This window comes from Mustelus asterias, chromosome 1, assembly GCF_964213995.1.
Source record: "Mustelus asterias chromosome 1, sMusAst1.hap1.1, whole genome shotgun sequence".
Classification (NCBI taxonomy): Eukaryota; Metazoa; Chordata; class Chondrichthyes; order Carcharhiniformes; family Triakidae; genus Mustelus; species Mustelus asterias.
In genome coordinates this window covers 5,202,760-5,218,123 of record NC_135801.1, presented here as the reverse complement: position 1 = coordinate 5,218,123, position 15,364 = coordinate 5,202,760, and the positions used below count along the sequence as shown (strand labels likewise).

Genomic DNA, 15,364 nt, shown 5'->3' with positions numbered 1-15,364 from the left:
CTAGCAGGCAACCAATGATACCAATACTTTACTGCCAAAATTGAATTAATAAATCACCCAGTCATTATCGTTCAGTGTTTTAAATAAAAATCATATTTAGCAGCATGTGCATGAATGTGACAGGAAGCACCAGGAGGTTTTAAATCCTCGCAAAATTAATATACATTTGCTTTAAGTGTGATCAACATTTAGTTTTAATAACTTCATAACGATGCTATTTTTGAAAGGCATTCTAATTTTAATTAAAAACACCTGCCTCAAGCAGTCTGGATGTACTCTAGGACTGGTATATTAATAACCCTGGGTGTTGTTATCTGTTCCTTGTGGTAATTTTGTTTCTCTGTTTTATTTGCTCTTGCTAATATAAGGGGTATAACTTGCTCCTTTCAGTTTTGTTACAGTTGAATCATAGCTAATAACAATTAAGATGTGAAATCTGTAGGATTGATACGGAAGTACTGTTGGCATTTCATTGATGCACCAGTTTTAAGCAAATGGATGTGGAGCAAATTTATTTTCCTTTGTATAATCTGTTTACCGCTCATTTATATTTTGATACCCTTTCCCCTGCCCCTCTTCAACTGCTCTCTCCCTTCCCAGTGTGCTGCAAAAGATTTAGCCTCAGCCATGTGTGCTCCTTTTTCCTACACTTCATGGTACAATGGTTAGACCACACATTGGTATAGAGGCAAAATTTATATAATTGGTAAATATTTTTGAATGATGCATTAAACCATTGAGTGGTGAGACAGCTTGTTAGTCAAGAGAATTGTGAAGATGTTGGCAGGGATACAAGTGTGGAATTGGCAACGTTCATGTTCCACATATGTTTGAGTTTTCTACAACTGCTATAATACAAAGTTTAAACATCACTAAGTAATTGAACTTCAATTACATTGTAAATTTGACAGTGACATCCAATACATGCGGAATTGACAATGCATCTAACGCTTTGTCTAAAGTCTAATTCTGAGAATTTGTCATTCATTATTTGTATAAAGTAATAATGACTGTTAATAGCCAGTTTGGTTAATATATGGATTTAGAGCTTCATTTATCCAATCCAATCCTTTGCAATACTTAGGATTCATGGCAAATTCCAAAAATACTACAATGTTGAACAAAATTGTACTGTTTGGCCGATAAGTAGCTGTTATCTCGGATAAATTTTGTGGAATGTTCTGTTTTAACTGTTTATTTTAGTTTGTTTTCATGTTAAAATGTCAAATGCTTTTCTGTCAATCATTCCAAGATAATTGGATAAATGCACCAACTAAATACCTCTTCAGATATTAACATCCATTTGTGTGATGAGTTTAAAATGAATTCAGTGCTGCTACAAATGTAAAGGCATGGTGAAAACCAAAGATCAGACCAATGTGTCTTATTTGAAGAACTTAGGCAGGTGCCTTAAGTACCATGAGGTGGTAAATTATCAAAAGATACCCTGGTGCAAAGAAGAACAGAATTGGAACTATTCCTTGCGGCAGTTTGAAAATACAATATATCTAAACTTCAATCTCCAGCACCACTGCCTCCATCTCTTTAACAGTCATGGCAATTTTTTACCTAGCTTGTTAGTTGAGTATGTTTTCAGTATTCCCCATGGAGAGAGGCCACACCTGTGTGTTGCAGGAAAAGTTAGGATAGATAACATTTCAGTGTTGTTGAATATCCTCCACTGTACTATATATTTCAACTTCAAACTTCAGTTTCCCATGTTCCAACTTGGGAAAACTACTCTAGCCTTAAGTGGATAAATCACACAACAGGATAACTTATTTTCCTCTCAGACTATTGGCAACTGCTCGTTCTGACTGAAACATTAGTGGTTTTATTTAAGTTTTAAAGGATGTCTCATAGCTTCAGACAAATGTATAGCTGGGTCTTATAGAATCCTACAGTGCAGAAGGAGGCCATTCGGCCCATCGAGTCTGCACCGACCATAATCCCACCCAGGTCCCATTAGACTCTACTAATCCCCCTGACCCTAACGGGCAATTTAGCATGGCCAATCCACCTAACACCTACATCTTTGGACTGTGGGAGGAAACCGGAGCACCCGGAGGAAACCCATGCAGACTCTGGGAGAACGTGCAAACTCCACACAGACAATGACCCAAGCCGGGAATTGATCCCAGGTCCGTGATGCTGAGAGGCAACAGTGCTAACCACTGTGCCACCATGCCACCCAACCCCTAATGTGGCTCAGTGCTAAACATTTACTGTGTTAAAGGTGACAGATACATGCACATAATTCTCCAAGAATAAGTCAAATACTGCAGCTATTGGGAGAACTGTCTTCAAAGTTTTACAGGTTGTCATAATCATTGATTCAACAGCTAGCAAAGTTGGCTTGGAAATCTTCACTTGGACTGAATTGTGTCCATTGCCTTCAAAGAGCTGAGAACAGGTCCAACAGTGAGAGTATCTAGAGTCATAGGGGTCCTTTTAGAGGGTGAGGACACTACTCGAGACGATATGTCATCTCCCAGAAGTTATGGCATCCTTGGGGTAAAGTCACAACTCGCACTTGTCATCCCTGTCAATTCTTGGTTGCCCATTGAATTAAACCCTTTCAGTGTACTTTTTGTCAGAAGTAAACAGCCAGACAGCTAATGCACTCAAGTCCAATCATGTTGATGTTCATGTAGGGGCTAATGCAGTCTTGTGATCTTTCGGGAGCATTCCTCGGAGACAATCCTTTGATGGACTTATTCTTCAGATTTTATTGATGTGTTTTTTGGAAGTCTCTTTGCTTTGACTATTTCCTCCTTGGGATTTCTACTGCAGTTCTTCAACCCAATTATTTTCACTTTGAATCTCTAGGCTCTAAGCATCTGAGAGGTGATGCTAAACAGTGAATCATGGAAAAAGTTCATTGGAATGCTACATTAAAATACACAGCTGGAATAGGATATGGGGACGAGGACATTTTTGGGTCAATATCAAGATCATCATTTTGAATAGACTTCCAGAGAGAATAGTGGACATGTACATTGTGGAATAACTTAAGAAAAAAATTAGCTCCATATTGCAATGAAAAGTTATTCTGGATGAAGGAATTAATGTGGGCAAAATGACCTTATCACATGTAAATATGTGATCAGTGATATGTATTCTGATCAAGTTGTACTTGGACTGCACCTCAAGTTTCTACTAATGTTTTATGGTTGGCGTTCTGTCAGACTGAAGGGGGTTTCACTTACCAGTTGGCGAACTGGCGGGCAACTCGTGAACTGGGGAGGGGGAGGCCTGACGGAACCAAGCTTCCTCTAGGCATTTAAATAGCCAGCTTGAGGGCCCTTCTTGTGATTGAGGTCCCTGGAAGTGGAAGTCCTTCTAAGGCCGACAGCTCCTCATGTCCCCCATGGAAGTGGTGACAGCTGGTGGCAGTGTGCCTACCAAATGTCCAGAATCTGCAGGATGTTACCTGGTATGGAGGGGCTTAGTTATGAGGAGAGATTGGGGAAACTGGGGTTGTTCTCCCTGGAAAGACGGAGGATGAGGGGAGACTTAATAGAGGTATATAAAATTATGAAAGGCATAGATAGGGTGAACGGTGGGAAGCTTTTCCCCAGGTCGGTGGTGACGTTCACGAGGGGTCATAGGTTCAAGGTGAAGGGGGGAGGTTTAACACAGATATCAGACGGACATATTTTACACAGAGGGTGGTGGGGGCCTGGAATGCGCTGCCAGGCAAGGTGGTGGAGGCGGACACACTGGGAACGTTTAAGACTTATCTAGACAGCCATATGAACGGAGTGGGAATGGAGGGATACAAAAGAAAGGTCTAGTTTGGACCAGGGAGCGGCGCGGGCTTGGAGGGCCAAAGGGCCTGTTCCTGTGCTGTATTGTTCTTTGTTCTATCACCATGGGACCCAGATGAAAGGTGAGTGAAGGTGGAATTTGTGGTTGTGTGGACGGGAGAGTGGTCTCCCCGATGCCACGTTCCTGGATTGTCAGAGTGCCTGACTGAGGGAGTTCATCCCGCCCTATGAGCCTGCTGGCAAAGCCATGTGAAAGCCTCGCATCCCCCATTTAGTCTCTGAAGCATCACTAAATTGCAGTGTGCTTTGATAATGGGAGCCAAGTGGCCAGGATAACCATGCCAGTGCCTTCTGCCCTTCAACTTGAACAGAGGAGATTCTGCTGTCACTAGGGGACTGATGCACGGCCTTTCCCTCTATTAAATGGATCTGGCCGCCATGTTTCCTGCTGTGACAGGCTGAATTAAATCTAGATGTGCTCTTTGCCTCAGTTTCATTTGCACCAGAATTTTGTATCTTTATTCTGTTCCCCAGCACGTCCATCTGAATTGAAATGCTATTTTCATGTACTAAAATTTTCCATTGATCTTGTCAGCTCTTCATGGCACAAGCCCAAAGGAAATCAATTGCCAAACAGATTGGTAAATGTCTACTTGAGCACATCATTCATTTCCATCATATCTCTGGAAAGGGAATTTGGCATTCTACCAAATCCCCTCCTTCCGGGAGATTCTTTCATTTACTTTTAAGTATATGAAAAATTGTGACCTGGATCGATCTGCATATCTTGCGCCAGATGTTAGCTTAATTTAGTACAGCTGTTTGCTTTTGTAGGGCAGTCTGGTAATGTGGGACTATAGTCTGTCTCTCTGTTTTATCAGTATCTTGCAGTGTATGAAAGACTGAGCTCGGAAACACAGGAAATAGGAGCAGGGGTGATCTATTTGGCCCCTCAGTCTGCTGCACCATCGAACTAGATCATGGCTGATCTTCTGCCCACACTATCCTATATCCCTTGATATCTTTAAAAATCTATCAATCTCTGTTTGAATAATCTGACTAAGTCTCCACAGCCCCCTGGGGGAGGGGAGGAAGATTCCGAAAATTTACCAACCTCGAGTGAAGAAGTTCCCCCCTTTGTTTGATCATTATAATGGCAGGCATTTTTAAATAAAAGACAGGCTCAAAATTCTGCAGCAAGAGATGATAATTTTCTAGGTTGAGACAAAACAAACTGAAACCTCAGTACGTGAGATTAAAAAGTCGAGAATGCATGGGCGTTGTCCCATATGATTCTTCCCTGCAGAATAGCATATAGGCATGGCCTCTCTCCACTAGCATGATTTGCTGAAAGGCCAGGGTGAGATGAAGTAAGCTTGGAGCAGGCTCATGTTAAACATAGTCTAGTTGGATCACATGGCCTATTTATGGCATATTTCTGTGTGTAAACCTTCTGATCTAAAGTTTTTAAGACTTTAAAAGCTCAGTAATCCCACTTAACCAGCAAGTTGTGAAATTAGTGTGCGTGTGTGTGCGCACGCGTATGGTTTTTTTTTGTAATCCACCCTCAATGGCAAGGAATGCAGTGAAGACTAGTACACAGCTAACTCAAAATACCTACAGCTTTCAAGTTAATGTGGTTTTAAATTGTGACCCAATGTATGAAATAAATTTTCACTTGATGAAATGGGAGCTGACAAGTAATTGACATTGAGTATGATTAATAACCATTTGCAAGACGGAGTAAAGTATTTATTCCTGTTTTTCTAACGTGTTCGCTTGAGAATTTTTTCAAGATGCTAATATCATCACCGTGTACATTTCAGTGATACCTTGTCCATTTTAATTTGATGTGAAGATAATTGGTTTGCCCCAATCCAAAAATTGAAATCAATTTTTAGTAATGCTTGTCTAAAGATTGCAGTTTCAAGTCCGGAGCCTATTTCATGTCCTGCTTTGCTTCCTTCATCTCTATTAAGTTTTGCTTCTGACAGTGGACCATTTGAGTAATGCGCTTGCACACAATAGTACAGCAATGGTGAGAGTTAAAACTATTAAATCTATTTATGATCTTGGAAAAAATCCTGTAACAGTTCAACAGTAAACTAGTCGAGTGCTTTGGAAACCCAGATAAATTGATTCATTCATTGGTTCAGAAACTGTATTAATTTTATTCTATTTGAGTGTTTTTTTTATATAGGTTTGCCTAGAACGCAACCGACGTGACTTTCCGGTGCTTTTATGAATATTGCTTAACTTTTTATTTTAAAGCATTTTATTTTATTTTTACAATGTCTTATTTGAATTTCTCTTTATGTTGTAGATTTTTTAATTTAATTCTTTGTTTTGCAGATGAGGGCAGGAGTGCAGTTGACCTATCTGGTGGCGCACAGATAGTAGTTGACCACTTACAGACACTATGCAGTAATATTGATGCGGCCAATCAGAAGCTCTTGACTGTCTTTTGTGGCTTCCTGTTGAACTATAGCAATGATAATGGTAAACTAAAAAGAAAAATGTTTATAGTTTGCATACATACTTGACATCTTAAAGCAAACTTAATTTATATTCAATACTTAGTGTAACTCGATTGTTTTTTAAAAAAATATTCAGCATAAAACCATTGACCTTTGACATGAATGTTTTGTCTTGTCCTCTTTCCCTCCCTTTTCACTTTATTTTTGTAATCTATTGCTTTTTATCACTACAATAAGATCCTTGACTGGCATTTAAAAGAATCCCAAAGTTTGATGCTTATTGGTCAAAGGAAAGACCAATTTAATTTTAACTTTAAGTTGCATTGGTTTGTTTAAAATAACCCCATCTTGTAGAAGGAAAAGAGGAGGGGAAAAAAACTTCTCAATTATGAATTCCAAACAATATCTAATTAGTGTCCCATGAAATTTTTCCAATTTGAACAGTCAAGAGGTTTTCTGCACAGTGTCAAGACGGTTAATCTCTCTATTGCTATCTGCTTCATCATCTTGTCAGTGATACTATTGCATTATATTTGATAACAGTTTTGTGTGCTCTCATTGATGGTGAATTGTAAGAATGCTTTTCAATGAAATCTCATTAGCCTTGTTTTTGGTTACTTGATCTGATTTGGTTCCATTTTAGTACATGAACTTTTATCCCTTAGACTCATGAGAAATAAAAAGCAAATTAAGGTCAAGGAGTTTTTGGTGGAGTAGACTCTAACTTGCAAAATTACAGGGTGTGTACATCAGTGAATTTATGTTGCACTTTTTAACTTTTTCATCACTGTTAGAACGCAGTTGTAAGGCTTCTGTCTGCTTCATAGAAACAGTGCAGCATCTAGGGTTGACTTTGGTCAGCTTTTGTGGCATCTTGATTAAGCAAACAAAAGTATATGTTAAATTTTGTGATAGATTAACCTGATTTTGTAGATTGCATTGTTGTTGTGGAGGCATGTTTCACAACATACATTGTATTTGGGATTAGATACAAAATTATTATTTTTGGCTTAAATCCACTAGTCAGTTCTATTGGTGAAAGAAGATTGCAGTGAAATTGCAGATTATAGTGGCACGGTGGCATAGTGGTTAGCACTGTTGCCTCACAGTGCCAGGGACCCGGGTTTGGTTCTGGCCTTGAGCCACTGTCTGCGTAGAGCTTGCACATTTTCCCTGTGTCTGTGTCAGTATCCTCTGGGTGCTCTGGTTTCCTCCTGTTGTCCAAAGATGTGCGGATTAGGTGGATTGGCCATGTTAAAGTGCCCCTTAGTGTCCCAAGATGTGCAGGTTAGATGGATTAGCCATGGTGAATGTGTGGGGTTACGGGGATAGGCTGGGGGAAAGGGCCTGGGTAAGATGCTCTGTCAGAGAGTTGGTACAGACTTGATGCGCAGAATGGTCTCCTTCTGCACTGTCGAGTTATGGTAATGAATTGGAGCAAATTGAAATGACGTTTTATAGATCAGTAATGAAGTAACTTCTGACTTAGAACTTTGGTCTCACTAAAATAGATTGAGATGCTTTGGGTTTAGTAAAGGAAACACAAATACTACGGGCCTTGTGGGACAAATGGAAAAGAGGCAAATGACTTTCTCATTGAAGAAAGTCTGAGACAACCTTGCCTTTCATTATTTCAAAGATTTTTTTTTTAAAAAATGCTAGTTATTCAACTTGGACTAGAGGACAGAAATACAAAATTTACCAGTTTCGAGCAAGATTAGAGATTACCAGCAACCCTTTTTTTCCCTATTCATGGGATAATGGATATATAAGGAGCAGGTGCTCTAGGGGAAAAATTTATTATCTATAAACTAGATTTATATTTGTAGAGGGGCGAATTAAGGGATATTAACTTTGTTTTCCTTTCCCAGAGTAGACAGGGAGGAACATAGAATCATAGAAACCCTACAGTGCAGAAGGAGGCCATTTGGCCCATCGAGTCTGCACCGACCACAATCCCACCCAGGCCCTACCCCCACATATTTACCCGCTAATCCCTCTAACTACGCATCTCAGGGACAATTTTTTTTTTTAACCTGGCCAATCAACCTAACCCGCACATCTTTGGACTGTGGGAGGAAACCGGAGCACCCGGAGGAAACCCACGCAGACACGAGGAGAATGTGCAAACTCCACACAGACAGTGACCCGAGCCGAGAATCGAACCCGGGACCCTGGAGCTGTGAAGCAGCAGTGCTAACCACTGTGCTACCGTGCCGCCCTTTTCAGCAACATGGTTCCTGAAATGGAATCACTACCCTCTGAGAGAAGAAATTCCTCCTCGTCTCTGTCTTAAATGGGCGACCCATTACTCTGAGGTTATGTCCTCTGGTCCTAGACTTACACGAGGGGAAACAACCTCTCATCTACCCTATCAAGCCCCCAAGAATCTTATATGTCTCAATAAGGTCACTTCCTAAATAAAGTAACATCCCAGAAGCAGCTATAAACCTGGAAATGGAAGGAAGGGAAGAACTCAGGAAAATCACAGTCACCAGAGAGTAGTGTTGAGTAAATTGTTGGAGCAGTGGGCCGAGGAGCCTGGGTCCTAATAGACTTCATTCTAGGGTCTTAGAAGAAGTGTCTAGTGAGGTAACTGACATTGCTTTAACTTTCCAAAGCTCCCTAAATTCTGGGAAGATCTCTTAGATAGGAAGATAACAAATGTAACTCCATTATTCAAAGAGAGGGACACCAAAAGCAGGAACTACAGGCCAGTTGGCTTAATAGCGGTTATAGGGAAAATGTTAGAAGCTATTATTGAAGATGTTATAGCAGGGCATTTGGATTAACTTAAGGCAATTGGGCAGAGTCAACGTGGTTTTGTGAAAGGGAAATAGTGTTTAACCAACTTAATTCTTTGAGGAAGTAATGTGTTGTGGATAAAGGGGGACTGGTGGATGTACTATACTTAGATTTCAGTAAGGAATTTGATGTGCCACATCAAAGATTATTGCAGAAAACTGGAGTGGATGATCCATCTCAATTTTCCCCTTAAATTCCCAACATCACATGTGCCAGTCTTCAGCCAATTCAATTCACTGTACATGTTAGCAAAAAAAGAGCAGAAGACAGCAAAGGCTAGGGGCCCTGACAACATTCCAGCTCTAATACTGAAGACTTGATTGTCAGAACGATCAACACCCCTAGCCAAGCTAATTCTGCTTAGCTACAGCACTGGCACTAACCGATAATGCAGAAAATTGTCTGGCTATGTACAATCCCCAAAAAGCAGGATAAATCCAATCTGATCAATTCAATTGTCAGCAAAATAATAGAAAGTGTTGTCAAAATATCAATAGTGGTATCAAGCACACTTGCACAGAAACAACTTGCTCACCTATGAGTATTGCAGGGCCAATCCGCTATAGATCACATTGCAACTTTGGTCCAAAGTGGACGAGAGATAAAATCCAGCAGTGAGGCGAGATGACTGCTCTCGACATCAAAGCAGTATTTGACCGAGTGTTGCATCAAGGAGCCCTGACAAAATTGAAGTTAATGGAAATCGAAGTCATACCTAGAATTGAGGAGATTGGTTGTTGGAGGCCAATAATCTCAGGCCCAGAAGTTCCTGGGAGTTTCTTGGGAATTTCCTAGGTGCAGCCACCCTCAGTTACTCCATCAATGACCTTCCCTTCTTCATAAGGTCAGAAGTGGAGATGTTCACTGACAATTGAACAGTGTTTAGTACCATTCGCAGCTCCTCAGACACGGATCTAGCCTATGCCTTTAAGCAGCTAGACCTGGGCAACATTGCGGCTTGGCCTGATAAGTGGCAAGTAACATTTGCACCACACAAATGCCAGGCAATGACTGAATCCAACCATCTCCCCTTTATTCAACATTGATACTATTGGTGAAACCCCCCACCATCCACATCATGGTAGTTACCATTGATCAAACTTAACTGGATCAGCTGAATAAACATTGTGGCTGCAAAAGCAGGTCCGAGACTGGGAATTCTGAAGAGTAACTCAACTCCTGACTCCCCAAAGCCTGTACACCATCTAAATGGCACAAGCCAAGCATGTGATGGAATATTCATCATTTGCCTTGATGAATACAGCTCCCAACAATAACTCGTGGTTGACACTATCCAGGGCAAAGCAGCCTACTTGATGAGTACCCCACTGACCCCCTTAGACATTCATTTCCTCCATCACTCGCGCACAGCGGCAGCAGTGTGTACCATCTATAAACTGCACTGTGGCAGCTTGCCAAGGCTCCTTCAACACCATCTTCCAAACTTGCAACCTCTACCACCAAGGACAAAGGCAGCAAACTCCTGGAACCATCACCTGCAAATTCCCCATCAAGCCATTCAACATTGTGATGTGAAACTGTTCACCGTTCTTCCACTGCTGGGCTTTGAGTCTGGAACTGTCTTGTCATATACCAACGCCAGATGAACTGCAGTGAGTTCAAGAAGGCAGCTTACAACCATCTTCGCAAAGGCAATTGGGAATGGGCAATAAATGCTGTCCTCACCAGCAATGCTTGCATCCCATTAAAAAAAAGTTACTTGTTCATTGGTGGGCTTCCTGTCTTAAATTATGTTTTGTTACTTCTTTGAAGCAAATTGTTGTATATGTGAGGCATTTCATTTGAGATGCTTCCAAGTTTAACAAATGTGCCAGATGGGTTTATATCACCGTAATGTCCTTGGGGACCTATGCCGAATGATTTGAATTCTACTTGTTTAACATGAGAAGTCTATTTGTTATTTTTAAGACAATTATGAGCTTGTTAATATCCCGTTGTATATTAAACTCTGGCATTAAAAGATGCCCTTTAATCTCCATTCTAATTCAGTTCCTTTCATATGTAGGCTCTTAGACCTCTCGGCAATGATCATAATTTGTTAATAATTAAACCAAAGTATTCAAGAAATATGCATACATTATTTTTTCCTGTTGTTACTCAAATTTTACATGTTTCTACTTTTTGTTCCTGGCTTGAAATTGAGATCTTTGCAGGGACTATTAAAACAGTTAGCCGCAGATGTTGGCTCAGTAATTGGACCTTGAACCTCCAATTTTTGCTTGGGTCTTGGCTGCAGTTACACCATGGTCACCAACCTCGGCTTCGGAGCTGTGGTATCAATTCACATGCAACGACATTGCCTGGCTGCAGCCAGGGGAAAACTTGTGTGTGCAAAACTCTGTTTGCGGTTACAGAATTTGAACTTCATTGCTTGAGGGAGTATTTATTTCTGTGAGTGCATAGACATTTATGCAATGACTCCTTCAGCTAGCTTGTGTGCACCATTTTGTCTAAAAGCCTGCCCTGTAGTTCTGCACATTTCTCCAATTTAAAGCTTTATAAAATTAACTTTCACTCATTTCCTGATTTGAAATCTGGCCAAGTAATATTGATTAGTGTGCTAATGAAATTCCTCTGTTCACTGTATTTTAGCAAGACGTGACCCACTTAAAATAGGTGAGCACTTTGGTTAGAACACTAGAGAAATTTATGCTAATGTATTCATTCACCTATTAATATTACAGTCTACTTTCAACCTCTGAAACTATTCACAGAATCGTAGAATCCCTATAGTGCAGAAGGAGGCCATTCGGCCTATCAAGTCTGTACCGACAACAAGCACACCCATAACCCCACGTATCTACCCTGCTAACCCCTCTGACACTTAAGGGTCAATTTAGCATGACCAATCCACCTAACCTGCACAACTTTGGATTGTGGGAGGAAACTGGAGCACCCGGAGGAAACCCACGCAGACACATGGAGAATGTGCAAACTCCACATAGACGGTCACCTGAGGCCGGAATTGAACCCGGATCCCTGGCGTTGTGAGGCAGCAGTGCTTATCACTGTGTCACTGTGCTGCCCACTTAACCAATAAAATGTATTACCATTCCAGAATTTATTGACGAAGATATTATAAAGCTATTTTATTAAACTGATTTGCAAATAGGTACTGTAGTTTGCCATTAAAGTTTGGTAACATTTTCATTCAAATGTATAGCTAACTGTTCCTCTGTATTCCTTTATTCTGAGAGATTGATTTATTTTTGCTCGGTAACAATTATTAGTGCATCGACAAAAGCAATGGTTTAAATAACTAAATCAATTGAAGGCTTGCATTTAGTCTATAGTAGTAGCATTGGTATGGTCTCCAGGTTAAAGACCTTCAATACAAATGGCAGAAGCCCATATCTTGTGTTTTTAATTAGTCCTATAACCTGCTTTCCATGCTATGTAGTGAATGTGAAGTGACTGGTATAAATGGTATCTTATTGTCCTTGCTACTTTATTTGAAACCTTATAGTTGCACTGACTTTGGCCTGAGGACTCATTCATATTGACTTGTGTAAGTATAAAAGATGGCTGACTCGGAACTCCTGTTCACCTGTCTGGCATTCTTCTGTTGTGATATTATGTAGTGCAGTTGATATCTAAAGCTGCCTGTTCATGAGGTAAATACTGAAAAAAAACGTGTAGTGATGACAGATACTACTGTCATAGCATAAAATATAGTTATGTACATGAGAGATCAAGCCAATACGGATATCCTACAATGTAAATAGATTCCAGCACTTGGGAATATAAATACTGCGAATGAGAAAATGTGAGATTTCTAATGCAGTGTATTTGTTCAACATTGTAAATGCTTATTTCTATCTAATATAAAGTGAAATTGATTTCAAAATAGCTTGGAGCTGTTTTCATAACTTGTACTAAATTACTCTTGCCCAAGTGGTTTGGACACAGCAGTTAGTTAGCAAAATAACAGACATACCAGGTTACATAGCCAGGCTAACAAATAAAAGTATGCTACATCCACTTGTGTAACCAATTTCATGGTATAGTGTGTTACATTTTCCATTTATGATACAAAAGTTTCATTATTTTAATATTTTTTCCACAATTTGTTACCAAGTCCACTAATACAATAAAAAGTGATACAGGTGTGCAATATCCTGCAACAGGACTTAGAACAAGATTAGGAAATTGCATCCTGTGTACTGTCTTCTGAAGTTTGTGACTCTGACCAGGGTTCCATTCCATCTCTCTGACACCTTATCCAAGTGACCATTTTAGTGATAAAAGCAAATTGCTGGAGTCTGAAACCAAAAGAGAAAATGCTGGAAAGCCTCAGCAGGTCTGGCAGCATCTGTAAGGAGAGAAAAGAGCTGACATTTCGAGCCCAGATGACCTTTTGTCAAAGCTGGTCATCTGGACTCGAAACATCAGCTCTTTTCTCTCCTCGCAGAGGCTGCCAGACCTGCTGAGATTTTCCAGCATTTTCTCTTTTGGACCATTTTAGTGAGATTTGACCATCAGTTTTAGCAGACTATATGAGGACACCAAAATTTAACTCAACCATGTTAACCTTGCATGCACATATACACGCCTTTCTAGGAGAGAGCCGATAGATTCCAGCTTTTAGACATTAGCGATTTCTTTCCCCACAGGAACACTTGAGCAGCTGTAATGCCTTGACACGAGTTCCGAAGTTGTTGCTGTATGTCATTGTGATTTTGAAAAATAAATGGTGACCCTTCAACTAATCTTTCAAATTGGCCCTCAGGTGTTGATGGCTCTCCCAGAAAGTAACATGGAGGAAATGGGTTGCAGCATCTATTTGTAGATTTACCTTCATAGAACATAGAACAGTACAGCACAGAACAGGCCCTTCGGCCCACGATGTTGTGCCGAGCTTTATCTGAAACCAAGATCAAGCTATCCCACTCCCTATCATCCTGGTGTGCTCCATGTGCCTATCCAATAACCGCTTAAATGTTCCTAAAGTGTCTGACTCCACTATCACTGCAGGCAGTCCATTCCACACTCCAACCACTCTCTGCGTAAAGAACCTACCTCTGATATCCTTCCTGTATCTCACACCACGAACCCTATAGTTATGCCCCCTTGTAATAGCTCCATCCACCCGAGGAAATAGTCTTTGAACGTTCACTCTATCTATCCCCTTCATCATTTTATAAACCTATATTAAGTCTCCCCTCAGCCTCCTCCGCTCCAGAGAGAACAGCCCTAGCTCCCTCAACCTTTCCTCATAAGACCTACCCTCCAAACCAGGCAGCATCCTGGTAAATCTCCTCTGCACTCTTTCCAGCACTTCCACGTCCTCCTTATAGTGAGGTGACCAGAACTGCACATAATATTCCAAATGTGGTCTCACCAAGGTCCTGTACAGTTGCAGCATAACCCCACGGCTCTTAAACTCCAACCCCCTGTTAATAAAAGCTAACACACTATAGGCCTTCTTCCCAGCTCTATCCACTTGAGTGGCAACCTTTAGAGATCTGTGGATATGAACCCCAAGATATCTCTGTTCCTCCACAGTCTTCAGAACCCTACCTTTGACCCTGTAATCCATATTTAAATTAGTCCTACCAAAATGAATCGCCTCACATTTATCAGGGTTAAACTCCATTTGCCATTTTTCAGCCCAGCTTTGCATCCTATCTATGTCTCTTTGCAGCCTACAACAGCCCTCCACCTCATCCACTACTCCACCAATCTTGGTGTCATCAGCTTGAATATTCACTTTGAATAAACCAGCTCTTCAGCTTCAGAGTTTGTATCATCCATTTTGGTTCAGGACGTACATTAGGGCTGATAAAGCCAGCATGGTTTAGTTGATCAAATTCATCAAGTCTTTAATCATTCCAAGCAACTTTAATCTCTCTCCTTTCAGTGCATTGCTTTCAGACAGTATATGTTTTGCGATCTTTTTTCTTTTCTAACTTTATTTATAATGTCAAGGGATAGATTTGTGTTTTGGTCTTTAAGAATTCAATGTTAACTTGATATTGATTTTTTTTAAAAAAATATTATTTTACAGATGCCCTGCAGGCCCAGCTGATAAATATGGGGGTTATTCCTACTTTGGTTCAGTTATTGGGAATACATTCTCAGCATACAGCACTGACAGAAATGTGCTTGGTTGCTTTTGGTAACCTAGCAGAGATAGGTAAGCTAGGATACATTAGAAATCCAATAGGCTTGTGACTTCTGAAAACACCTGTTTTGTAGCAAAGTGTTCGTGTTTGATCTGATATCTTTTCAGTCTTCCAAAATGCCCTTTCTGCAGCTTGTTTTGCTTCCATCATTTTGATGGAAATGTAG

At 40.5% G+C, this 15,364-nt stretch overlaps 1 protein-coding gene across 6 annotated transcripts in view; it reads left to right on the top strand.

The window, feature by feature from the left end:
• rap1gds1 (RAP1, GTP-GDP dissociation stimulator 1) overlaps positions 1-15,364 on the top strand; it is a 90,910-nt gene that overhangs the window by 33,832 nt on the left and 41,714 nt on the right. For 4 of the 6 annotated variants that reach the window (XM_078207787.1, XM_078207849.1, XM_078207971.1 and 1 more), the window contains 2 exons: positions 6,123-6,269; positions 15,081-15,209. In XM_078207787.1, coding sequence (XP_078063913.1) covers positions 6,123-6,269; positions 15,081-15,209 — 276 coding nt within the window. The remainder of the gene's footprint in view (positions 1-6,122; positions 6,270-15,080; positions 15,210-15,364) is intronic. The other 2 variants (XM_078208080.1, XM_078207903.1) reach the window with 1 other exon arrangement.